The sequence below is a fragment of the Chiloscyllium plagiosum genome, unplaced genomic scaffold (genome assembly GCF_037043375.1).
Source record: "Chiloscyllium plagiosum isolate Xiang-an unplaced genomic scaffold, Cpla_swu_hap1 HiC_scaffold_8, whole genome shotgun sequence".
NCBI lineage: Eukaryota > Metazoa > Chordata > Chondrichthyes > Orectolobiformes > Hemiscylliidae > Chiloscyllium > Chiloscyllium plagiosum.
In genome coordinates this window covers 13,688,979-13,716,250 of record NW_028270146.1, presented here as the reverse complement: position 1 = coordinate 13,716,250, position 27,272 = coordinate 13,688,979, and the positions used below count along the sequence as shown (strand labels likewise).

General features: G+C 46.9%; 1 protein-coding gene across 2 annotated transcripts in view; it reads right to left on the bottom strand.

Moving 5' to 3' along the window:
- The window catches only part of nrde2 (NRDE-2, necessary for RNA interference, domain containing), a 70,599-nt gene that overhangs the window by 6,866 nt on the left and 36,461 nt on the right, over positions 1–27,272 (bottom strand). For both annotated transcript variants that reach the window (XM_043696953.2, XM_043696952.2), the window contains exons 8-13: positions 15,370–15,493; positions 12,454–12,626; positions 7,118–7,504; positions 5,282–6,207; positions 3,454–3,592; positions 2,150–2,221 (exon numbers count right to left, since the gene is read on the bottom strand). In XM_043696953.2, the coding sequence (XP_043552888.2) occupies positions 2,150–2,221; positions 3,454–3,592; positions 5,282–6,207; positions 7,118–7,504; positions 12,454–12,626; positions 15,370–15,493 (1,821 nt within the window). The remainder of the gene's footprint in view (positions 1–2,149; positions 2,222–3,453; positions 3,593–5,281; positions 6,208–7,117; positions 7,505–12,453; positions 12,627–15,369; positions 15,494–27,272) is intronic.

Sequence of the window (27,272 nt, the reverse complement as noted above, 5' to 3'; positions counted from 1 at the left end):
TTAGACCCAGTCATAAACAGCATGTTCACAGAATAGTTCAAAATTACAATCACAGATTTGTGAATGTTCAATGCGTGCATAAACATTAAATGATTAAATCGAAGGTTTGCTATCCTGTTTTTCGTTTACTCCATCCCTCATCAGCTCTCTTACACTGCGTCTCCTCCAACAGCAGGGCCAAGTCTGAGGCATTGAGATGGAATCACACCATAGGGGCTGGCGTGGTAAGCACTGATCAAACTGAACAGGTCCACAGCCCTGAATTGTTTTACCCTGTTCCTCTAAGTGATGAACTCTAATCTTCGTCTGGGGCTTTAGCCCAAATCTGACCCAAAGTGGACAGCCCTTCTGGCATTCGGTCCAAAATGGGGATGTTTGCTGACGATTGCACAAGGTTAAGCAGCACTTGGGACTCCTCAGATACTGGCACGGTCCATGCCCATTGGCAGTAAGACCTGCGTTGCATTCAGGCTTGGGCTAACAAGTGGCATGAAACATTGCCTACTGGTGCCAGGCAACGACCATCTCCAACAAGAGAGAATCTAACTCTTACCCCTTGACAGTCAATGGCATCACCATTGTCAAAGCCCTCACTATCGACATCATGGAGGTTACCATTGATCAGAAACTGAACCAGACCAGCCATAGAAATACTGTGGCGATGAGAGCAGGTCAGGAGCTGGGGAATTCTGCGTGAGTAACTCACTTCCTGACTCCCCAAAGCCTGTCCATCATCAATAAGGCACAGGTCAGGAGTGCAACAGAATCTTTCCCACTAACCTGCAACGTTCCCTCTCGACTGTTCGCATACATAGCTGCTCCAAGATGCCACACACAGCGATCAGCTTGGTAACCATGACACGGCCTTCTGGTTTCAGACATTGCTGCACCCATGACTCTCAGAGACCCAGAAAACTGGGAAGAAAATTAGAGGGAATGCTGCTGCCTGGTCGGGTGCTACTCCGACAACACTCAAGAAACCCAACACTGTCTGGATTGGTGCACCATAAAAACACAGAAAATAGGAGCAGAAGTCGGCCATGACCATGGACCAACATCCAGTACCCTGTTCATGTTGTCTCCCCATACTTCTGAAACCTTTGACATTCACTCTCTCCACCACAATACATCAATGTGTTCCATGTGATCAGAGATTTATATATATTTTTAATATCGGTTATGTTAAGTTTGGATTTTTAAATTCGGGCTTTTGGGCTTTTCTATGGATCTGAAGAGTTAATGATTAGCTTGCATCTATTTCTGTCGCCATGGTGATTTTAAAATAAAATTAGTCTGAGGAAGTAGCTTTCAGAAGTAACGGGCTTATAATAATTTAAGCTTCTGGAGGGGGTAGAAAAAGATTTTTCTCTGGTGTGAGTACTGTACAAAGGGTGCTTTTGGGTATTGTACAGAGAATGGTTTGGAATTCATTGAATTATACCCTACCACATGTTTCAAAATCCTAAAAGACATATTGAGGAAATAGTTGGGTCCATTCTATTTCATCTTCATTGCCTTTGCTTAATAAATTTTAGTTTTATTGCTAAAACCAAATCTGAAACACTGCATGCTTATGATTCAGTGAGTGACTTCGTTAAAACCAAAGCAAAAAAAAAATACGATCAAGCCAGATTGCAGTCTGGCATCTGAAAAGTCCAGTAATAACATCAACTGGGATTATAAAAACTATCTACAAGATGTACTGTAATAAATTAGCAAGGCTCCTCTGATAGTACATGTCCTGTGACCGTTACCACCTAAAAAGGATGACAACAGCAAGTACATGGGAACACCTCTACCTGCAAGTTCCCTTCCAAGCACCAGACCATCCTGACTTGGAAATATATTTGCCATCCTTTAGCGTCAGCAGGTAATAATTCTGCAGACCCCTCCTTTGTGGCACTGTGGGTGTACTGACCAAATAGACTGCAGTGGTTCAAAAATACAGCATACCTACCACCTTTACAAGGACAACTGGGAATGGGTAATAAATGCTGCCCCAGCTAGCCAATCATGAATGAATAACCGAAATAAAACACATGGTATCTAAAGTGGTATCCAGGCGATACAAAATCAATAAGCTAGTAATTCAGGGCTCAACGCTGTAGCCGCTGTCGTTAATGGTTAAGAACCTCAATTCCTGCCCTACCTTTGCCCATGGGCACGCCTGCAGTGCTCTGTAAAATACACCCTTTGTCTTCTCAATGTTTCCTTGAGTCACCTGTTTTATGGGAAGGATAACAAACATGAGAAACACAGTCTCAGTATGAACATCTCAGCATTGTAATTCAAAGTGACAGAAGATTGGAACACAATGGGAATCATTCCAGATATCTGTAAGAATATATCCCCCCTCTGTCTCATAGACCAGTAAATGTTTCCTTTGTAAATAGTTTGCCATTCTCTTCCAGAAGTTACTAAGAAGTCTGTTTCTAACCCTCTTTCTGTGCTGCTGTTGCAAAGCATTCTCATCTTTCCTGGCTCTTTGCTAAGTTTCCTACACCTTAAGAAGGAGGAGCAGAAGAAAGCCATTTGCTCCACTGAGTTTGCTCTGCCATTTAATTAAATCACAGCTGATCTGATAATCCTCACCTCCACATTCCTGCCTTTTCCTAGAATCCCAGATTCCCTTGGACAGGTTTTTTAATCAGGATCTCAGATTTAAATATGCTTAATGACTCAGCTCTGCCTCTCAGCAGGCCTAATTCTGGGTCCTCTGGTTATTGAGCCACCTGCCAGTGGAATAGTTTCTCCTTGGTTAACAAAACTGATGGTAATTTGGAACCTCAACTAAACCTCCCCTCAAACCCCTCTGTCCCAAAGACAGCCCTCACTGAATCCCTTCATCCCTAATATCATTCTAGTAAACCTGCTCTGCATCTTCAAGGTCTTTGATCCAAATGCATTCTGAACCACAAAGTAACCCCACTAACTCTGTCGAGATAACAAATAGCATCTACTAATCCACTCAAAACCCACCTCAGATTCCAGGAGGTAATCAAGAGAGCCACAGGGACTAATGGTTATCCGTGATTACATTTCTGAGTGAATTTTCCAGACACACATTCCTACTCCTCAACTACAGTGCAATCTTCGCTTTATTTGAGAACTTTGGCTCTTTATAAAAGAGTTGCACACTGTCTTTACATGCACAGGGTTGTGGGATGAGCTCTTTCAGAGAGTAAGTATAGCCACGATGGGCTGAGCGGCCAAAGCAGGATGGTTCCATGACTTAAAACCAAAGGCCATTAGCCAACTGCAAGTTATTTTATGAAGGTTTAAATGAGAGATTCACCCATAGGATATTTCATTAATCACTCTCTGTTAACTGCTGGGGTTCTGGTTTGAGGGCTCTACACAGCAATGGGAAAGATAGAAAATGAACAGTGACAGGGTCTGGAGAACTGGAGACCTCTGTTGCTGCCCACACGAACGGCTGGGGTTTGTTCTCACCGTGAAGTTCAGGTACATCCTCCAAAGTAAAACAGAGTGTGCACCAGCCTCTGTCTGAACAGCGTACTCAAACAGCGCTCGGATCCGGTTGGTGAGCCCAGTTTCTGGGAAAGTGTTGTACAAAATCCCAAGATCTGCCCTGAGGAGAAAGGATTCAGAAAGAAACGATTAGCCTTTCCACAGAAGGGGGTCGACTGTACCACCCTGTGGGAATACCACTCCCCCGAGAACAGTCCAAGCTTTGCAAACTGTGAAGAGTCATAGAGTCCATAGAGATGTACAGCACGGAAACAGACCCTTCGGTCCAACCCGTCCATGCTGGCCAGATATCCCAACCAATCTAGTCCCACCTGCCAGCACCCGGCCCATATCCCTCCAAACCCCTCCTATTCATTTGCCCATCCAAATGCCTCAAATGTTGCAATTGTACCAGCCTCCACCACATCCTCTGGCAGCTCATTCCATACACGTACCACCCTCTGCATGAAAAAGTTGCCCCTTAGATCCCTTTTATATCTTTCCCCTCTCACCCTAAACCTGTGCCCTCTCGTTATGGACTCCCCGACCCCAGGGGGAAGACTTTGCCTATTTACCCTATCCATGCCCCTCATGATGTTATAAACCTCTATAAGGTCACCCCTCATCCTCCAACGCTCCAGGGAAAACAGCCCCAGCTTATTCAGCCCCTCCCCATAGCTCAAATCCTCCAACCCTGGCAACATCCTGGTAAATCTTTTCTGAACCCTTTCAAGTTTCACAACATCTTTCCGATAGGAAGGAGACCCGAATTGAAGGCAATATTCCAACAGTGGCCTAACCAATGTCCTGTACAGCCGCAACATGACGCAACAAGAGGACAGTGAAGAAGTTCAAAAGGCCATAGACAGGTCAGGGTTACAGCTGGAAGAGTTGCAGATGATGTTCAATGCAGAAAAACGCGAAGTGATTATTACTGATGAGCAAAACAATTGTAGTGATTATATAAAACACAGTGTAACTCTAAAGAGGGACGCAGAAGCCTGATGTATAAGTCTCAAGTCTTAAAGACGACAAGACAGGTTAAGATAGCAATTGACAAAGCTGTCAGTATTCTCGGCTTTCTTAAAAGGGGTATAGAATACAAGAGCAAGAAGGTTAAATTAAACTTTTATAAAACACTGGCCTGCCTCAATACTGCATCCAGTTCCGAGCACCACATTGTAGGAAAGGAGTGAAGGCACTTGGATTGAGACTACAGAAGAGAAGGATTCCAGGGATGAGGAATGTCAGTGATGCCAACAGATGGAGAAGTTACGGAGGAGGTTGGAGGTGGTGTTTGGGAGAGGTATTCACAATCAGGAGGGGTCTGGGCAGACAGGGAGAAACGTGGTGGAATATCCCAAGCAAGATGGAACATATCCAAGATAATTGGCAAACGGTGCAACGAGACACAAAGAGAAGTGCTTTTGAGCAGCGAATAAACAGTTTGGTGGAGACAGGTTCTATTGAGGTGTCCAGAGAGTAAGTGGGTTATTATCTGAAAATGAAGCAAGTCAGGGCTGCAGGGAAAGGTGAGGAATGGGAGTAGGTGCATTGCTCAGTCAGAGAGCCAGCACAGATGTAATGGGCTGAATGGCCCTTTGCTGCACTGAAACCATCCTGAGGCAAACCCAGCTCCAAGGCTGTAAACGCTCTGCTGCAGTCTGACAGCGGACAGTGGGGTCAGGTTTGGTAGTGGGATTCGGAGGGAGGGTACTGAGAAACCAGAGGGAGTGGAGGGGTTCAGGGGTGAGCAGGGGCTTCCTCAGCATGCAGCTGGTGAGACACGTCCCCTCACAGTAACTCTTACCGCTGCACAGCGTCGACACGCTCCTTTCTCCGCTCTTCTGCGTAGATGGCAAACAGCCGCGGCACGATGAGGTCTTGCGCTGACCTGGCGGTGGCGTCGAAGAACCTTCGCGCTCGGCTGGCATCGTGAGAGCGGCTTTCAACCTGCGTATAGAGCTTCCAGAGCTGGAGGCTGCCAGGATACTGGCCCAGAGCGTGTGTGAGCGTGTGGCGGACAGGGCCCAGGGGATACACGCTGGCCTGCATGTGGAACCCCAGCAGCCTCACGTGCATCACGGTCAGCCTCTCCAACGCACACATCACACTCTGTCGCCACACGCTCGGCTTGGGCTGGGCCTTTTCCACCGAGGAGAGGCCTACAAGCCTTTCAGCTGCCTGCCTGTACAGTGAGTCGGCAGCCTGGATGCCCAGCGTCAGGTACTGGAAGAGGGCGAAGCAGCCTATCAGGCTTATGAGCTGGCCAGGCCTCTGGCTGCCGGTTAAAGCTGCGTCGTGGGTGGGCGAGTCCCGGAAAGATCGCTCGTATGTTTTTCGAGCCTTCAGCACATTAACTGGCAGCACCTCACCTGCATAAGGTGAGTAGGTGATACACAGGGCAAGGCTGGTGAGGATATAAACCGCCCGCATTGTTGTTGACGCGCTGACACTCTGCACTGACTCCAGCTCCAGTGAGGAGTACAGGAAGCAGAGGTCACACAGGGTGGAGCTCTGCAGGCCCTGAGAGACAGACATAGCAATGGCCGTGTCAAAAACCCTTCTCGAGTCCTCCACATTCCCCAGTAGCCATTCCAAATGGGCGTATTCCCTCCACAGGGACAGATTGTTCCGGTTTTCACCCTCTTTCAGAAGGTTTTTAGCGAGTTTCTTGCTCCTCTTTCCCAGAGATTTCAGCTGCTTCTTTCTCCTGAGCTGCAGGCTCCTCACCACCTGCACGTTACCAGAATGAGATTTTTTAAAAACTAGCCCTCACACATAGTATACCAGTTTCCCCATCCCAAGTGCCCCCTAACACCGTGCCCTCATTCTCTCCTCAAAAACACAAACACTGACTCGTACGTGGGCAACACAGCTCCTTCCTGTAATTCGTCCATGCAGCCAGGCTTGGGGAGACATGGGCAGAGTGTGGATGGGGAGCACAAGGCACAGAGGAGTTGGAGAGGGAATGGAGGAAACAGAGGGAGGGGGAGAGTACGAGAGAGCAAGAATGATGGCGCACACAATGACAAGATAGTGCAAGCAAGAGAGCGCACGCGAGTGCGAGCATGAGCAAGAGTGAGCATGAAAGTGAGAACAAGAGAAAGAAACTGAGAGAAAGAGAGAGTGAGAGAAAAAAAAGAGTCAAACAGAAAGAAAGAAAGAGAGGGGCAGAGAGAGAGGGAGAGTGAGAGAGAGAGAGAGAGAGAGAGAGTGAGAGAGAGAGAGAAAGAGAAAGATAGAGAGAGAGGGAGGGAGAGAGAGAGAGAGAGAGAGCAGGAGAGAAAGAGAAAGCAAAAGGCATCCAGAGAGAGTAAAAGAGGAGAGAAAAAAGCAAGGTGGGGACAGCAAGAGAAGATGACAAAGCTAGGGGCAATGAGAGGGCGAGAGACACAGAGAGGGCGAGAGACACAGAGAGGGCGAGAGACACAGAGAGGGCGAGAGACACAGAGAGGGCGAGAGACACAGAGAGGGCGAGAGACACAGAGAGGGCGAGAGACACAGAGAGGGCGAGAGACACAGAGAGGGCGAGAGACACAGAGAGGGCGAGAGACACCGAGAGGGCGAGAGATGGAGACTGAATGCTGCCACTGTTCCTGCGCTGCATGTGGTGTGTAATCTCCAGCCCACCCAGCATTCTTACCTTTGATTTTTCATACTGCAGCCAGTACAGAGCGAGCTCTGACCGCTCCTTCCCAGTGAACAGGGGCAACGCCTGGTGAAACGCGGTTTGTATGAAGTCCTCCCCTTCTGGGCAGTGGCTGACTGGCTGCCTGGCATTAGGCATTGCTGGCATGAAGCCGATGGTGCTGACCCCAGCAGCTGGAGGGGGACAGCAAGACAGAGGTCTCTCATCAGCTGAGCCACAGTCAAACAAGCCAGGATCATCCAGCACCACATTCAGGCAGCACGGAGGCAGGCTGAATCCTGTTGGAATTCCCAGCAACTGGAAAAACGATGACATGAGCTGGAACCTCAGTTCTGGGCTGGATACTTTGAACATTGAAGAACCAATGTCATCAAACAGCACCTGTATTGATTTTTTTAAAAAAAGAGAATAAAATAAAATCCTGTGGACTTTAAATGGGAAAAGATACTGCTTTAAACCCAGGAAACTGTGGGAAACATTTGTAGTTTTAAAAAGCAGTTACTGAAACACATATGTATGTACGATGGGCAGTGAGGCAGAATTCTCGACAGAGTGGCCCTGCCTGGGTGTGCTCCCAGCAGCTTTGCCCAGACATAAAGGCTGCTGACTGGTTTGCAATCAGAACCTGTAACGGTGGGCTCAGGCGGCCTCAGCACAGTAACAGCCACTCCAAACATTCCTGGGCAGATGGCTACAGAAATGCAGCCTGCGAAGAGCAAGTACATAAACCTCACTCCCTCCCTCTTCTGTAACACAGAACTGTAGAATCCCGACAGTGCAGAAAGCAGGCTATTCAGCCCATCGAGTCTGCACCGACCTTCCAAACAGCATCCCACCCAGAGCCATCCTCCCCAACTTTATTCCCTGTAATCCTGCATTTCCCATCGCCCATCCAACTAACCTGCATGTCTTTGGATTGTGGGGGGAAAACAGAGCATCTGGAGAATGTCTGTGTGGAGTGTACACAGTCGCCTGAGGGTGGAATCGAACCCAGGTCCCTGGCGCTGTGAGGCAGCAGTGCTAACCACTGAGCCACCACACTGTCCCGGTCCTATCCAGTGACTCAAGCACATGATGCTGGCTGTCACTCCAGTGTGGTACTGAGGAAGTGCTGCACTGTCAACGGTGTCATCTTTTGTATCAAAGATAAAGCTAAAGTTGTTGGATTTTTAAAGCTCACATGACATTACTCAAAACAAAGAGAGGAATTCTCCCTGGGGCCCTGGCCTATTCCTTCAGCAAACCTCCAGTCATTACCTTGTCATCATGGGAGACAGTTGCTGTGAAAGTGTGGCTGCTGGGTTTCCTGTACTACAACACTGATGTCACCTCTGAAGTTAGTTATTGGGCAGGAAGCAGTTTGGAAGGTGCCGAGATGGTGCAAGTCACTGGCCTCTAAAAGCAGGTCACCTGGACATATTGTCCAGTCAGTTCCTGTGTCTCATTTCAACGTTTTGTGGCTAATGTCTGTCATGTAAAAATAGGTGAAAACTGACTGGATGAAATTCCTCACCTGTTTAGTAAACCGGCAACAGTGTTTTTGGGGAGCATGGCTCCTTTTAGACAGGTCAGGAATTACCACCCAACCCAGAGACACCCGAAGGTCATGGTGAGCCTTTCATCTCTTTTCGATCCACCGGTTAGACTTGGTTCAGCCTTCCGGTGTGTGACTGTGGGCTAGGTAGGGCAAGGACAGCAGGTTTCTTTCCCTAAGAGAGATTAGTGGTCTGGGTGGGCTTTCACGTCCAATCTGATGGCTCAGGGTCACCTTTTAAGATCAACAAGTCCAGATTCTTAACCTGACTCAGTATGGGACTGGCTTATTAGTCCAGTAATGTAGCCAGGTGAGGTGAACTGGTCATACTAAATTGCCCATATAGTGTTAGGTGCATTAGTCAGAGGGAAATGGGTTACTCTTTGGAGGGTCGGTGTAGACGTGTTGGGCCGAAGGACCTGTTTCCACACTAGGGAATCTAATTTAATCATAACCACTGCACGACCATACCCCGAAGCAGGTTCAGTATGTGGCCAGTAGATGGAGCCACACGTTCAATTTATTGTGCAAATGAAGCACTGTATTAATTCAGAGCGTTCGATGGGAATAGGAGACAGTAACATTAAAGCACCACACAAAGCACAGAGCAGATCTAGAATGTTCTTCACCAAAAACCTGCTGGGCTCAGCTGCAATTTCTGACGTAAGGATCGATAGACTTTTGTTAGGTAATGACATCAATCGGTTATGGAACAAAGGCGAGCAAATGGACAAGACGACAAACATGTTAAGAGAGGATGGCGGAAATAGCTCAAGGGGCAGAATGGCCTCCTCGGTGTTCTCTATCGATTGCCCTCTCGCTGATTGTCAACGGCAGTCTGCGGGGCAGGTCAGAGACACGCTGACAGGATGAAATGGGGACACTCTCAAACTGCGAGAACAGAGTCATAGTTCCAGGATGACACAAAACTACTTCTCAAATTGAAATACATTCAAATAGCCATTAAGTAACACATTACAAACGACAGAGGATGTCACCTGGGAAAATATCCCGCCAGTGAAGGCAAGGATGTGGCGCATTGGTTGGGTGCGAGACTTAATGTGCTCATTTTATCCTGAAAGGTTCCTTGATACTAAACTCAGTGGATGCATCTCGACATGTTAGAGAAAAAGTGTGTCTTTTACCTATGTTCCCGCCAAGGATTGGAAACGGATGATGCTTTACTGCTGGACCACCCCGACTGCTGGATAACCTTCCAAGCGAATGCTTTGAATACATTTTAAATAGTGTCATAGTCCTCTCAAAAGGAGGGGATGGGGGGGGGGGGGAGGGCTCACATTACAAGTTCCTGCTTTTCTATAATTGCAACAATGGTCAGGGAACTCTCCTTGAATCCATGTCCAATTCGGGGATTCCACGACCCATCTAAAAGAAAAATCTCCATGGGAATTTGTGGCGAGGCCAGTATTCATTGCCACCCCTCCTGAGTTGCCCTTGCACACTGATGGTTGCTGAGGCCAGAGAGCAGTTGGAATCAGCCACATTGCTATGGGTCTACTATAGGCCAGACCAGGTAAATACAACTGTTTCCTTCCCTAACAAACACAAGGAAACCAGACAGACTTTTAACCACAAATCAATGATTGACGTCTCTATTCTTCCTATCCAAGTGCACGACCTCACACTTCCCCATAATGTATTCTATCTGCTGCTTCTTTAGCCACTCTCCTCACCTGTCCAAGTCCTTCCGCAGCCACCTCACTATCTGCCCCATCACCTATCTTTGTATCATCTGTAAGCTTAGCAACAACGCCCTCAGTTCCTTCACCCAGATCTTTAATATATAATGTGAATAGCTGTGGTCCCAACACTGACCCCTGTGGAACTCCACCAGCTGAGAAAGGCCCTTTCATCTCTACTCTCTGCCAATCAGCCAATCCTCTCTCCATGCCAGCACCTTGCCTCGAACACCATGGGCTTTTACCGGATTTAGTAGCCTCTCGTACAACAATGTGTCAAAGGTCTTCTGGAAATTCACATAAATCAAGTCCACTGGCTCTCCTTTGTCTAACTTGTTCATTACCTCCTCAATGAATTCTAACAGACTTGTCAGGCATGACCTTCCCTTGACGAAACCATGATGACTCAGCCCTATTTTACCATGCACACCACAATCTCATCCTTCATAACAGACTTTAAAATCTTACCAATGACCAAGATCAGGCTAACCAGCCTGTAGTTTCTCATCCTCCACCTCCCTCCCTTTATAAACAGGGTGTGACATTAGCCATCTTCCAGTCCTCTGGGACCCTTCTTGAATCCAGTGACTCCTGAACGATCATCACCAAAGTCTCTACAATCTCCTCAGCTATCTCCTTCAGAACTCTGGGGTATAATCCAGGTGGTCTGGGTGATTTATTCACCCTCAGACCTTTCAGCTCCCTCAGCGCTGTCTCCTTTGTAATGGTTATGATACGTAACTCTGCCCCTGGCTCTCTCTGGTAAGTTCCTCCACTATTTCTTTATTCCCCCTTACTACTCCTCCAGCATCATCTTCCAGCAGGTGAACACCCAACTCTTGCCTCGCTCTTACCTTTTATATTTCTAAAGACAAATGGGTTCCTTTAAACCACACTTGGACAAATGCGGCATTAAATTCCAGGGCTGTCTCTCTCCGCCCACCCTGGATTTCATGCTCTGTTGTCCATGTTTGAACCAAGGCTGTAGTGAGGTCAGGAGCGGACCTGCCCTGGTGGAACCCAAACTGAGGAGGTTATCAGTATCATAGTCATACAGCACAGAAACAGACTCTTCAGTCCAACCCATCCATGCCAACCAGGTATCGCAAACTGAACTCATCCCATTTGCCTGTGTTTGGCCCACATCCCTCTAAACCTTTCCTGTCCACGTACCCATCCTTTTAAATGCTGTAATTGTACCAGCCTCCACCAGTTCCTCTGGCAGCTCATTCCATACACGTACCACCCTCTGCGTGAAACATTGTCCCTCGGGTTCCTTTCAAATCTTCCCCCCGCCCCCTCTCCACCTTAAACTTATGCCCACCAGTTTTGGGAGGCTCCACTGGATTTCAGAATGAGACATTAGAGTCAGTGACCAACTGCTAGGTCAAAGAGGTAGGTTTTTAAGGAGGAGACAGAGAACACCAGTAACTGAAGGCTTGGCCAACAGCAGTGGGTTACACTAACATCAGAGCTATGTGCAAAGGGAAGGGAATTGGATGGGAATAGACATTTCAGCAGATTCTGGGGCTGAAGGAGATTACAGCCAGTTCCTACAGCATGGAGGATGATCCTTCTACCTAATGAATCTGTGCTGGTCATCAAACATCCATCTATTCCAGTCCCATTTCCCAGAATCTGGCCCATAGCTTTGTACATTCTGGTCTTTCAATCTGGAATCTAATGACTAAGATCAAAGATGCAGAGGGGCCCCTCGGCCCTGGCAGATTTGTAAAGAGATTTAAAACCCTGGCCGCAGCCAGACTGGGAGCCAGTCCAGGACAGAAAGTCCAATGGTGGTGAGTGAACGGGACTTGGTGCGAGATCAGATCCAGGCAGCATGGTTTGGGATGGGTTGATATTTCTGCGGGGGGGGTGGAAGATGAGGAAATAGGAACAGATGTGGATGAGACTGGGGGAGGAATTTTCAAATGGGAAGAAACGTCAAAGCATTGCCTTCTGGGAACTATCAGCAGCTCTCTCTCCAAGACATGAGCACCAAAGGACGAATTGCACAAACTCAGTGGATCAAATGGCTTACCTTCCTCATCCAATGATTAGCGTTCGAGGGGGGTGGGGGCCAATACTTAGCTCACCTGTCTGTCAGGATCCTCACAGTCTTCTTCAGTCTGACCCTTCGCCTTATCAGCTCGCCATGGCAAACAGTGCTTGGAGTCACGGCTGCTCTCCACATGTAACCAAAGCTGCCACTTGGGCAGTGTCTTGTCCGTGACCTCCTCCCCATCTTCCTCCTCATCCTCATCGTCGCCTATTCAAATTCAAAAGGTACAAATGTAAAGGTGAGTGGCAGGCAGGAACGGGGAGACCTGGAAGGAGTGGTGCTCAGGATGAATATCGGGGGTAGGTCAGTGCTCAGACACCCTTGGGGATGATCGTCTGTTACAGAAGGTCAGAAAGGCTGACAGCAGCCTGCGCTTTCCAAATCAGGCTCAAAAAGGAAGTCATTCAAAACTGTTAGGTCCCAGCTGGAGTATTCTGTTTAATTCTGTGCTTCAAAGGGTTAGGAAGGTTGTCAAAGCCTTGGCAAGGTGTACAGGAGATTTACTGCAATGGCTCCAAGGCTGTAGGTCTTTAGCTACAGGAAGAAACAGGAGAAGCTGCAGCTGGTCTCCGTCAGGCACTGCCTTTCCAGGCTTTTGGAACAGCAGTATCTCTGCAGCATGCATACAGTGAAGGGTTGGGGAGCAGAGGGCAGACATTCAAGGTAACTGGCAAAAGAACCAAAAAGAGATGGAGAAAACATTTGAAATGCAGCTCCATGTTCTGCTCAAGGTGAAGCAGTTCGGTAATAATCTGGAAATAAACTGAACCAATCTTGAAAAGGAGACAATTTTAGGGCTATGGGGAAGAAACTGGGGCATGGGACTAATTGGATAGTTCCTCTTAAAGAGCCAGTACGAGAGAGTCAAGGGCCTATCCCATCCTGGGAAATCCTGGACAAATAGTGGCATCCTGCTGAGCCAGCAGCCCCTAGCATTTCCAATGTCACACCCTGACATTCCCTCGTCATGTGGAGCAATTAAAGAGTGTGCTGTATCAGCGTGGAATGTCTCAGTATGCTTTTGGGATTTGCCCCAAGACCTTCGGCGACATTTTTGGATTAGCATTAACTGATTCAACTCCCATCCCTCCATAAGGGGCCTGAACTGACACTTCTTGAATGATTAGAGTATAACTACCACTCACAGCCCCTCAGCAACTGAAGCAGTTTGTACCTGGACACCAATTAGATTTAGTCTGACAAATGGCAAATAATAATTCTGACACACAAGAGCCAGGCAATGTCCATCTCAAAACATGAGAATCCAACCATTGCCGCTCAATATTTAACAGCATTATCAAGGCTGACTCACCTACCAGCAACCCCCAGGAACTGAACTGGAGAAGCTGTGTAAATTCATGGGCTCCAGGAACAGGTCAGAGGTGAGTACCTCAGCTCCTGACCTCACTCAGTACAGCTGCGATATTCTGAGATTCTGCGATTATCGGTAATATAACTCCCCCCGTCTCTTTATCTCACCTGAAACATCTAATTCCTGAAGCATTAAGCTGCCACTCTTGCCTCTCTTTCAATCAAGTCTCTGTAATCGCTACAACATCACTGTATATACAGAGGAATTTTGGATTATCCAGCAAGATCACAAGGTCCTGATGCTTGGCTCAGTGGTCAGTTCTGTTGCCTTGCAGCGCCGTGGACCTGAGTTCGATTCCCACCTCAGGCGACTGTCTGTGTGGAGTCTGCAAATTCTCCCCGTGTCTGCGTGGGTTTCCTCTGGCTATGGCCATGCTAAATTGCCCAGAGTGCTCAGTGCATTAGTTAGGGGTAAATGTAGGGTAGGGGAATGAGTCTGGGTGGGTTACTCTTCGGAGGGTAGGTGTGGACTTGTTGGGCATGTTTCCATAATGTAGGAAATCTAATCTAATCTAATCTAAATTGTGTTATCCGGCATTTGAGTGTCCGAATATCCGAACCAAATACTCGCCATCCGTGTCATTCGGATAATTGAGGTTTCTCTGTATACTAATCCAAACTCTGAGTTTAGCTGCCTTACCTATCACGGTCCTCATATTAAAACGAACACACCTCAGACCGCCAGTCCTCGCTGTGTTCAGTAACCTCTCCCTGTCGGTTTTTCCTCCTAGCCTTTCTGGCTTCAGTCTCGAACTGCTCTTCAGTTATTTCACATGCTGACCTACTGCTCTGGTTCCCATCCCCTGACAGCCTGGTTAAAACCCTCCTGAGTGGCACTTGTAAAGCTCCCTGCCAGGATACTGGTGTCGAGTTTATTAAGGTGTTGTAAGAAATGTTTTGATGCATTTAAAACAATTGGAAACGAGGGCTAGGAGCTTGGTGGTAATTCTACTGATGTCTCCCTTCCCAGGGTTAACAAAGGTGTGAGTTCCAGCTGGGTCTTGAGGGGATCTCATGGCAACACCATTTTTTGGGTGTATCATCATCATAGAACCCTTACCGTGTGGATGCAGGTCATTCGGCCCAACAAGTCCAAACCGACCCTCCGAAGTGTAACCCACCCAGTTCCACTCCCCTACCCAATTATCCTATATTAACCCAGACTAATACACCTAATCTACATATCCCTAAACACGATGGGCAACTTAGCATGGCCAATTCACCTAACCTGTACATCTTTGGATTGTGGGAGGAAACCGGAGCACCCGGAGGAAACCCACGCAGACACGGGGAGAATGTGCAAACTCCACACAGACAGTCGCCTGAGGCTGGAATCGAACCCAGGTCCCTGGCGCTGCGAGGCAGCAGTGCTAACCACTCAGCCACCGTGTTCAGGACATTATTAAAACTGAACTCTACTGCACAAGTTGCTGAGTTTGTGAGTTCTATGAAAACTTCACTTAGTTCAATGTCAAAGACCAAACAGACAGCAGTACCACATCCAGCAGCGCAGTATCCAGCAATGTGAAGTGTAAGCTCCAGTTTTAACTGGAACACAGAGGGATCAGAAGAGACTCACCTTTCTCATTCAGGACAACCCAGCCGCCCCTTTCTTGCTGTCGCATCCAAACTCTCCAACCTCTTGCCCCTCCTTCTCCAAACCGGGGCTCATCACTGTCCCAGAACGGTTCAAAGAACTCCACCTTCACAGGAAGCACACAAAACCCCCTGGTTATTGATAAATTCAGAAGCTTCTGAAGTGTAACCAAAATCTCTCTGAAGGGCTAAAAGATAAGGGAGCAGTGCAGTCTTGACCACACATGGACCAGGTTTGTACTGGCTTTGGTTCTGGGATCTGCGTTCTGAGATAGTGGAGCTCAGTTAAGTTGGTGGCCAAGTCTCTGGATATACCAGCCGGGTCACTCATCACCCACAATGAGATGGCGACAGATATTTCACCCACTTTGCCAGTAATCCTAGCTGCACTGCCACATCAGAGAATGCCAACCTTCAGAATAATTCTGTACATTCAGGGAGCAACGGGAAAGAAAAAGGAGCAACAGTCCGATTAAAGCAGGACAACAATGACAAAATCCTGTGATAACACATCCCGAAACTGGGATTATTTTCCACTAAACCCAAATAGGGGCATGACCTACTTCATGTGCAGGGCAAAGGTAGGTTCAGGAGTTTGCAAGAAACGTATGGGTAAGAGAAACACAAGACCAGAGATTATAGGAGCAGAATTAGGTCAATCAGTCCATTAAGTCCACTCCACCTTTTGATCGTTGCTGATACATTTCTCAACCCCATTCCCGAGTTCTCCCTGTAACCCTCAATCCCCTTACTGATCAAGAACCTATCTCTGTCTTAAATACAGTCAATGATTTGGTCTCCACAGCCTTCTGTGGCAATGAGTCCCACAGATTCACCACTCTCTGGCTGAAGGAATTCCTCCTCATCTTCGTGCTAAAGGGTTACCCCTTTGTTGAGGCTTTGTCTTTGGTTCCTCGTCTATCCTACTAGTGGAAACATCTTCCCCACGTCCACTCTATCCCGGCCTCTCAGCATTGTCTAAGTTTCAGTCAAAATCCCCCTCATTCTTCTAAACTCCATCAAGTACAGGCACACAATCCCCAACCACTCCTCATATGACAAGCCCTTTCTCACTGTTTACAATGGACATAGATGATTTAAAGTTGAGGACCAAGTGTACTGTGTCATGGTTTGCAGATGACACTAAGATGAGTGGTGGAGTAAAGTGTGCAGACGACACAAAGTCTGCAGAGGGATGTAGACAGATTAAGTGAGTGGGCAAATCCTGGCAGATGGAGTACAATGTTGGTAAATGTGAGGTCATCCATTTTGGGGAGAATACTAACAAAATGGATTATTATTTAAATGGTGAGAAATTGGAGCATTCTGCTGTGCAGAGGGACCTGGGTGACCTTGTGCATGAATCACAAAAAGTTGGTTTGCAGGTAATTAAGAAGGCAAATGGAACATTGTCCTTCATTGTTAGAGGGATGGAGTTTAAAAACAAGGAGGTTACATCGAAACCAAAAGAGAAAATGCTGGAAAATCTCAGCAGGTATGGCAGCATCTGTAAGGAGAGAAAAGAGCTGACGTTTCAAGTCTAACAGATGCTGACAGACCTGCTGAGATTTTCCAGCATTTTCTCTTTTGGTTTCAGATTCCAGCATCCGCAGTAATTTGCTTTTATCCAGGAGGTTACATTAAAGCTGTACAGGGTGCTGGTGAGGCCCCACCTGGAGTACTGCATGCAGGTTTGGTCTCCTTACTTGAGAAAGGATGGACTGGCACTACAGGGGGTGCAGAGGAGGCTCACTGGGTTGATTCCAGAGTTGAGGGGGTTGGCTCATGAGGAGAGACTGAGTAGACTGGGATTGTAGAAGAATGAGGGGGGGGGGGGGAGGAATCTTACAAAAACATAAAATCGTGAAGGGAATAGATAAGTTAGGAGCAGGAAGGGTGAAACTAGAACTAGAGGGCGTGGCCTCTAAATTAGGGGGAGCAGATTCAGGACTGAGTTGAGGAGGAACTTCTTCCCCCAAACGATTGTAAATCTGTGGAATTCCCTGCCCAGTGACGCAGTTGAGGCTACCTCGTTAAGGCAAAGATAGATAGATTTTTGAACAATAAAGGAATTAAGGGATACGGTGAGAGGGCGGGTAAGTGAAGCTGAGTCCATGGAAAGATCAGCAATGACCTTATTGAATGGTGGAGCAGGCTCAAAGGGCCAGGCGGCCTACTCCTGCTTCTAGTTCTTATGCTCTTATCACCGGGATTGTCCTTGTGAACGTCCTCTGGACCATCTCTAAATCCAGCACATCCTTCCTGAGAGAACATTTATGGTCACAACTGAGTGGAAAAGATTGAAGAATGGCGATTGTGGTGAGTGTAGAACCTTGAAGGCTTTGTGGGCGATGTAGTTTTGGATGCCTTCTGAAATCCCCCATCCAAAGCTCCTGGCACATAAACAACACAACCGTGAGGAAAAGAGAAACAATTCCATTCAGGCTGGGCTGCATCTGTTGAGATTGATTTGAAAACTGATCACCCTCCATGTTTTACTGAACTTTACAGCTGATTCAGCTCAAAAATATTACTTTAATCGGCAGTAAAAGAACCAAAGGCAATTGCTTACTCTAACCTCTGCTCAGAGATCCCTGTGCAAACCTGAGTCTCATAAAGATTCACTCGGCAGTAACTACAGTCAATCTAGTTTTATAGCTTTCTTGGGAACTGTTCAGATTCTGTCTTGAGACACATGAGTTGTTAGCGTCAATATTTCCTCAGTCTGGAGTTGTTACTCTTTATTCTGAAGTATGCAAAAATGAAAAAACAGGAGGGAGAAGAAACAGCAAAAGTCCAATGGCACAGTGGGGAAGGGAGGAGATAAAAATAGATTACTTTATTTGACAACGGTGATGATCTCGCTGTAAAGCTACTCCTGAGCACAAAAGACTTTGCTCGCTGACACATGAATTTATTTTTTTTTAAAAACACCCCTGGTGTGTGGTTAAAAGGTTTCATCAGTGGTGTATAAACATGCCCTCAGAGAGACCCCAGCAGGTTCCCCCTGAACCTCACTTCCACTCCACTCAGACCCTCGAGTCAAATGGCGCAGAGTCTGACTTCGCAAACAGCCTGCAGAAGGAGAGACTGATGACTTTAAAGCCAAGACACAATTCTAAAGAAATGAATTGGATCAATCAAGCAGCCCTGACGTGTGGATTACAAACGGTTTCTGGTAATGTCACTGTGATCTATTTTCTGCTCTCACAATCCCATCTGCTGTCAAATCGAACGTCATTTCCATTAGGTGTGGAGAACATGGGAAAGAGGCCACCGAACAAAAAAGGAATAAGAAAATGCATCAATCTTCCAAAACTAATTATGGTATCATCTTACTGAGAGTGTGGTGAATATTAACCGCATAGGCTATCCGCAATCTGAACTATATTAATGGTGCTGGGCCTTACAGACAAAGCAATTAAAGCAGCCTTGCTAATATTATTTCAATATTTAATCTCTGGCTCACTACTCCAACAGCACATCAGAATGTTGACAAACTGACAGTAACACAACAGGTTGTTTATCTGGCTGAGCACAGGGACAGGCTTGAAGATTCAAACTGACAAGCAATTTCTGAAGAGGAGTTACATTGGACTTAAAACGTTAACTGTTTTCTGTCTCCCCAGATGTTGCCAGTCCCGCTGAGTTTCTCCAGCATTTTGTTTGTCTCAGATTTCTGTGGCATTTTGCTTTTAATCACAAAACAATTTATGTCCCCACGAATATAGAATCACTGCAGTTCATTAAGTGCCTCCTCCAGGGTTGGGTTACTATCAGTGAAAGAGTAAAAACTTGCATTTATATAGCACCCTCCAGCACAATACTTCAATGGAGGAAACATTGAAGGTAATCCACATATAGCGAGCTTTCACAAACAACGATGAGGTAATTCGGTGATGGTAGGTAAAAGACAAATATTTCCCAAGAAAACAAGGAGAACTTTCCAGCTTTTGTTTGAAATAGCGCAATGGGACGTCTTACATTCACTCCCTTGGTGTCAGTCTGAATTTGAGTGTTCAAGTCACAGTCTAAGGATTTAAACCCATGACACTTGGATTCAGCAGTGACACTGAGCCGAGGCTGACACTTGAGACAACAGCCAGAATTAATTAAAGCTAACACTGAGAAATTAACACACAAGATCTGCCCATGAGAGAATGAGTCGTGTAACAGGGCACTGGGTCAGTGCTACACCGGGAGAAAGTGAGGGCTGCAGATGCTGGAGATCAGAGCTGAAAATGTGTTGCTGGAAAAGCGCAGCAGGTCAGGCTTATGCCCGAAACGTCGATTCTCCTGTTCCTTGGATGCTGCCTGACCTGCTGCGCTTTTCCAGCAACACATTTTCAGTGCTACACCGGGCCAATTCAGCCAGGACAGAGGCAGGGCTGGTCAAAGTGTTAGAAAATCATGGAGTTATAACCAGTGGGGCATCGCAAACACGGAGACACAGTTACAACATAGGGGAACACTCTTAAAACTGAGCTGCAAAGGAATTTCTTCGAGTCATATGTGGTGTTATAAATATGAACCAGGGTCTCCCTCCTGTTTGCTAACTTATGCCAATGACACAAAAGACTGACTTGCTGAATGTGGAATCAAAGGGAACAAAAACAGAAATTGCTGGAAAAGTTCAGCAGGTTTGAGGAAGGGTTGTCCTGTTACATTAACTCTGATTTCTCTCCACAGATACTGCCTGACCTGCTGAGCTTTTCCTGCAAGTTTCTGATTTACAGGATCCACGCTTCTTGCAGTGGAATTAGAGGGGCCACACCCCAAAGGATCCTCTCCTCCCATTGGTGAATCTAATATCCAATCGGCTGTCTTCCAATGATCCCAATGTAATCAGGAAGATGCCAATGGACTAGGAATGAGAAATTCATTACATTAATAACTCGTTAATCGGAGTGACAAGCATCTCTGTGTTATGCAGACATGAAGTGTAAAACAATAATAACGGAAAACATCAAACCCTCACGATCTCGGAGATGGGCTGTGTGGATGTTGAGATGAAGTTTTAAGCCATGGAAGGGTACCTGTGACTGATCGGGACATTGCCCTGAAATAATCCAGCAAATGGCTGCCTCTGGTTTTGCAGAGTTGACGTGGCGCATGCACACGTTCTTTCTGTCTGCAGAGCATGATGGATTTGTCAGGGTAGACGTTAAGATGATGTTTCCATTATGGGGACGCCTCAAACCAGGAGGCGTAATTACAGAATATGAGAACACCAATTTAAATATGAACTGCAAAGGAACTGCTTTGAGTCATGGAACACAGAAACAGGCCCTTCAACCCACCAACACCAAACTATACTTGTACCATGTACCTGCACTTGCCCCATAGCCTACAACACCCTGCAGTTTAAGTGGTTACCCAGAGGGATTGCTCCTCTCCCAGAGGGTACTGAATGCCTGCAATTCTCTCTCCCAGAGAGAACAGGTGGAGGCACAAGAGAGGAGTTGAGGCCTGGGGCAGATCAGCCATGATCTTGGAGTAGGGCAGGGCAGGTTTGAGGGGCTTGAAGGGCTCTCGCCCAAAACGTCGATTTTCCTGCTCCTTGAATGTTGCCTGCCCTGCTGTGCTTTTCCAGCACCACTCTGATCTCGAGGGGCTGAATGGCCTATTCCTACTCCTCTCATTTACGATGTTGAGTTTTCTTCATCAAGCCCAGACAGAAAATAAAGAGCAATCTGTACTGTTCACGTGGAGAAGTGATATGTCACCTTGTGCTGACAGCAAAAGCTGACATCTAATCCTGCTTGATATTTTCTCAAGAGCCTGCAATTTGTATTCCTGTCACCAAGTGCGGCTGGGAGAATCTACTGGGAACATGCATTGCTGGCTCATCCTTAACCCCTGGAAATCAATGCTATTAACCAGCAGCAATTAAACTGTCTGCGTCGCACTGTCATACTGCAGCACAGCAGCAAGGCCACGGGTAAGACTAAGCTCTCAGCACAGAGAACAGGTCACAGTGGGCTCTCCTGGGCGGTTCTGTGCTGGATATAGATCCCAAATGTAAACAGAAGATCCCCTAAAAGATACTCATCCAAAGCCCAGTTGGCAGGATGCAAGAGATCCCAAGCCTGTATTTCGTAGAGCAGGGGTGCTCTCCTTAATATATTTAAATTGCTTTCGCTCGAGTATCAGAGGCTGAGGGGCAACCTGATTATGAGAGGTGTGGCTAGTAGGGTGACTAGCCCATGTGAGGGATAGCATGGCGATTGCTGTGTGTGAGAAACCACCAAGTGGCTGGGCACTGCCCCCTAGCAGGTTGAAGGTGAGGGGTGCAGCAATAGCAATGCCTCTGAATACTGTATTATGGGCCGGATGGTTAGGTACACTTTTCCAAGAGATGGAGACTGCCAAATATTTGTGGGATGCGGGTGTTATTTATAAAGTCTGGATGTTGTCCAAATCATGCTCTGCATGAACATGGAGAAAGCGAGGACCGCAGATGTCGGAGAGTCAGAATCGAAAAGAGTGGTGCTGGAAAAGCACAGCAGGTCAGGCAGCATCCGAGGAGGAGAGTCGACGGACTCACTATCTGAGAAACTGAGAGTGTGAGAATGAACAATGCAACCAATAAGGGACATTCCTCCCTCTGACCTTATGATAGAAGGAAAGTCTTTGCTAAAATTGTTGTGGATGGGTGGCCCTCAGGCCCTACTCCGAGGAACCCCTGTAGCGAGGTACTGGGGTAGAGAGAACTGGTGTCTAATAACCACAATCCATCATCCTCAGTGCTAGCATTACTCCAATCAGGAGTTAGTGGAAAGCTGACAGAAGTATGAATAGATGAAAGAGAACCTGTGAGAGAGGCAGAGTGACAGAGTGTAAGAGCGCGTGCAAGACAGAGAATGATGAGGAGGTGCTGGTGTTGGACTGGGGTGGACAAAGCTAAAAATCACACAACACCAGGTTGTAGTTCAACTCATTTATTTGAGAGTACAAGCTTTTGGAGCACTGCTCCTTCATTAGGTACCCAGATTTTGTGTGATTTTTAACTAAGCCAGAGAATGTAAGAACGTGAGACAGTGTCAGAAAGCGTGCGAGGGTGGGACTGCGAGAGCAGTGTTTGTCCCACTAATGAAGGGTGTGCTTACAGGCAGTGACCGGCTCAGGGGCTACAGGGCAAGAAAAATCACTGATTGTCACTGGTGTGGCCCACACTCAGCTCCACCCATCAACACGGCCTGAAAGGTTTCAATCCTGCAGAGAATGTTACCTTAAAAACCACTTGGGGGCGCTCCTGGTCTGTGCTTGCCCATTGGATCTACTCCAACACTGTACCCAGCACTTGGTATCAAAACTGGCAGTGAAAAAAATGTATCACATTCCTAATTCTTAGTTATGTTGAGGTTTCAAGAGGTATCCACGGAACACTTGCTTACGACTGATGTAGGTTTAGTCAGCCACGCACAGTACATACTAATATGGATTTGGCACTGCACTGCAGATAGCCAGGAGTGCTAATCCAGAAATGATAGATTACTGGTGTAGCTTTACAGAATCAGCTCTCAATATTAAATGCTCAGCTGTCACAATTTAAAAGATGCCACTTCAATTGTAAACCTGCAGCTTGTTAATCTCCAGCCAACACAGTCCCAATAACCATTAACGCGAAGGCTCAGGGTACTGTTGTAGAACAGAGACACCCCCCGAGGAGTTCAGGTACATAATTCTTTGAAATATGCATCACTGGTAGAGAGTGGTTAAAAAGGCATTTGGCACGTTTGCCTTCACTGATCAGGCCTTTTGAGTCTCGGAGTTGGGACGTCATGTTGAGGATGTACAGGATGTTGGTGAGGTCTCTTCTGGAATAGAGTTCAGTTCTGCTCGCCCTGTTATAGGAAGGATATTATTAAACTGGAAGGGGTTCAGAAGAAATTTACCAGGGCATTACCAGGAGGGTTTGGGTTGTTAAAATAGGATGGGTCTTTCTTTTCCACCGGTGCATAGGAGATTGAGGGGGTTTCTGTCCTGTATGACTCTATAGGAGGTTTATAAAATCATGAGGGACATATATGAGGAGAACAGTAAGGGTCTTTTCCCCTGGGTGGGTGTGGGGGGGGGGGGGGGGGGGGAGTGTTCAAAATTTGGGAGCTATTTTTTTTAAGGTGAGAGGAGAATGTTTAAAAAGGACGTGAGGAGCAACCTTTTTCTAAAAACACAGCGTGGTTTGTGTGTGGAATGAACAGCCAGAGGAAATGGCGGATGCAGGTACAGTTACAACATTTAAAAAACATTTGGATAAGTACATGAATAGGAAGGGTTATTGGGATTTAGGCCAATCACAGGCAGGTGTGACTAGTTTAGTTTGGGAACATGATCGGTGTTGGACCAAAGAGTCTGTTTCTATGCTGTTTAACTCTATAACCAAAGAGTCCCTCAAATATATGCTAATCAATTTGCCCCAATCAACAGGAAAACTGCTTTCTCTCTCTCTCTCTCTCGCTCACACACACACATTCTTCCCTTCCTCCTTCTGTGTTGTTTCTGCAGACCCCATTCTTCATGTCTGAGAGATGACGTGACGAGTGTCTGCTGGTGGTTTCAGCCAGAGAAAGGTTTATTAAAAATGTATTCAATGGTTGTCGGCTTCACTGGCAAGACCAGCAGCTGATGTCTGATCCGAATGTCCTTGAGCAGGTGGTCAGTGAACCTCCATCTTTCAGCATTCCAGTCCATGGGGTGTCGATACATCCACAGTGCTGATAGAAAGGAACTCCAGGAGAGGGAACAGCAATTTCGTCCAAAGGATGGTGTGTGACTTGGAAGGGAACTTCCAAGGTAATGGCCTTCCTGTATATCTGCTGTTAGGTTGCACAGTTGGGAGGTGCTGCAAGGTTTCCTTTCAGGGTTAGACAACTGCAGCTGTATTGTGCTAGTGGCCGGTGGGGAGGGGGGGGGAGGGGGGGGGTGGAATAAATGTTTAAATGACTGAGGACAAAGTTGTAAACTCTGCATCGACTGCAGGGAATTACAAAATATTGATCAGAAATCAATTAGCACTGGGTTAATGATCTCCTTCCTATTGCTCAAGGCAGAGTAATTACATTTATATAAGCACATCAGGATGTTGCAAAGCACATTATACTGTGCTCCCCATTGACCTTGAGGAAATGCACCAGCCCAAGTGCAAACAGAGTACACCCACAAACATCAACAGGATAATGACCAGGCAATCGGTTCAGGGGGTGTAAGCTGGGGGATAAATATTGGCTTAGAAACCAGAAAACCTGCCCCTGTGACTTGTCAAAGTAATATGAGGGATCATTTATATCCACGTGAGAGAGCAGGAAGCATGTCAGAGGGAGGTTCAGGCGGCTGTTCCGCCCCTCTAGATTGCCCCGATCACTAGGTTCAAGACCGATCTGATATTTCTCATATCCACTTTCCTGTCCTTCCCCGTAACCCCGAATCCCCGACTGATCAAGAATCTCTCTCTCAGCCTTAAATATACACAGCTGTCTGTGGCAAGGACTTCCAAAGATGCTCAACACTCCAAGAGAAGAAATTCCTCATTTCAGTCTAAAATCGGTGTCTCTTTATTCTGAGACCATGCCCTCTGGTCCTAGACATTCCCAAGAGGCAAACATCCTCCCAGCACTTAACCTGTCAAACCTCTTAACAACTGTATGTATTTCAATGACGTCATCTCTCATTCTTTTAAGCGTCAGTGAGTACAGACCCAAACTGTTTAACCTTTGCTCAGAAGACAATTCCTCCATATCAGGGACTATCCTAGTGAACCTCACCTGCACTGCATTCAATATCCTTCCTTAAATAAGGAAACCAAAACTGCTCTCAGTACACCAGAGGTGGTCTCACCAGCACGTTGCATAATTGCAATAAGACCCCCTACTCTTACTCTCCAACAGCCTTGAAATAAGGGCCAACATCCCATTTGCCTTCCTGATTAGCTGTTGCAGGGAGAAAGTGAGGACTACAGATGATGGAGATCAGAGTCGAAAGGTGTGGCACTGCAAAAGCACAGCAGGTCAGGCAGCATCCGAGGAAGAGAATCGACGTTGCAGGCATAAGCCCTTCTTCAGGAATGTTGGTGGGGAGGGAAGGGGGCAGAGAGATAAATGGGGAACGGGGAGGAAGGTAGCTGGGAAGGCGACAGGTGGATGGAGGTGCGGGGAGATGGTGATAGGTCAGAGAGGAGGGAGGAGCGGATAGGTGGGAAACAAGATGGACAGGTAGGACAGGTGAAGAGGGCGGTGCTGAGTTGGAGGGTTGGAACTGGGGTGAGGTGGGGGAGGGAAGGGGAGGAAACTGGTGGTCGGAGGGTCCAAAGGCGGAAGATGGGGTGTTCTTCCTCCAGATGTCAGGTGGCTTGAATTTGGTGGTGGTGGAGGCCCAGGACTTGCATGTCCTTGGTAGAGTGGGAGGGGGAGTTGGAGTGTTCAGCCACAGAGCGGTGGGGTTGTTTGGTGCACGTGTCCCAGAGATGTTCTCTGAAATGTTCTGCGAGTTGGCATCCTCTCTCCCTAATATAAAGGGGACCACATCGAGAGCCTTCCCAGCTACCTTCCACCCCCCAGCCCCACCCCCACTCTATTTATCTCTAAGCATCCCCTGCCCCTCCCCACATTCCTGATGAAGAGCTATGCCCAAAACATTGATTCTCCAGCTCCTTGGATGCTGCCTGACCTGCTGTGCTTTCCCAACACGATAGTTTTCGACTCCGATTACCTACTGCAACTGTGTGCTAGCTTTCTGGGATTTGTGCCCAAGTGCTCCCATGTCCCTTTGTGTCACAGCTTTCTGCAGGTTTTCTCCACTTAAGTAATATTTTGTTCTCCCTTCCAAAATGAGTCAACTTCACATTTTTCCACATTATATTCCATCTACCAACTTTTGTCCCATTTATTTAATCTATCAATACCTCCCTGTAAACTAACTGTATCCCTCTTGTGACCTGCCCTTGCACCTATTTTGGTGCTGTCTGCAAACGTGGATGCAGTACATTCACTTCCTTCCTCCAAGTCACTAATATACATTGTAAACAGCTGCAGTCCCAGCCCTGATCCCTGTGGACCCCCCCCCTGTTCACAGGTCACTAACTGAAACAGTGTCCCTTCTCCCCACGCGCTGTTCCTTGCCCATTAGCCAATCCTCTATCCATGCCAGTATACCACCTCCAACACAGTGGCCTCTTACCTTGTGACCTAACCTTCTGTGAGGTACTTTGACAAACATCTTCTCGAAGATCAAATACAATCCGTCTACTGGTTCCCCTCTATCCACTCTGGTTGAGACTTCCTTGAAACACTCTAATTAGTCAGACACAATTTCCCTTTCATGAAGCCCCGTTGACTCTGCTTGATTAGATTATGATTTTTCAAATGTTCTGTTATTATTTCCTTAATACTTGATTATAATACTTTTCCAAATATCAGGCTATAGTCAGTCATCTTTTTGCCTGCCTCCCTTTGTGAACAGTGCTGTCACATTGGCAGTTTTCCAATCCTCTATCACTTGGGTAAATTAGGCACATCCATAAAAGCTGGAATAATCTAGGGCAAGGCTTAGTCTGCAGGAATGATCCAAAAATGAACATACTCTGTATAAAGTTTGTGAGAAGACAACCGGAAGCGGCAGGGACAGGCCACTATAAATGCCGGAGGAAACACCACAGAAGCGCTTCACAGGAGGCTCCCAAGCACTGAGGATGTCACCTAGACAGGGGACGAAACGTTTGCAACAAAAACTTCCAGCTCGGCGAACAGAACCACAGCATACTCTGTATAAATTTTATTTAAAGGTGCATTTAGAGAGCACCTTCAATATTCTAAAACATCTCGCAGCACTTTACCACAGAGGAAGTCAGACAAAACCTCAGACCATAAATGAGACAAGAAAAGAATTAAC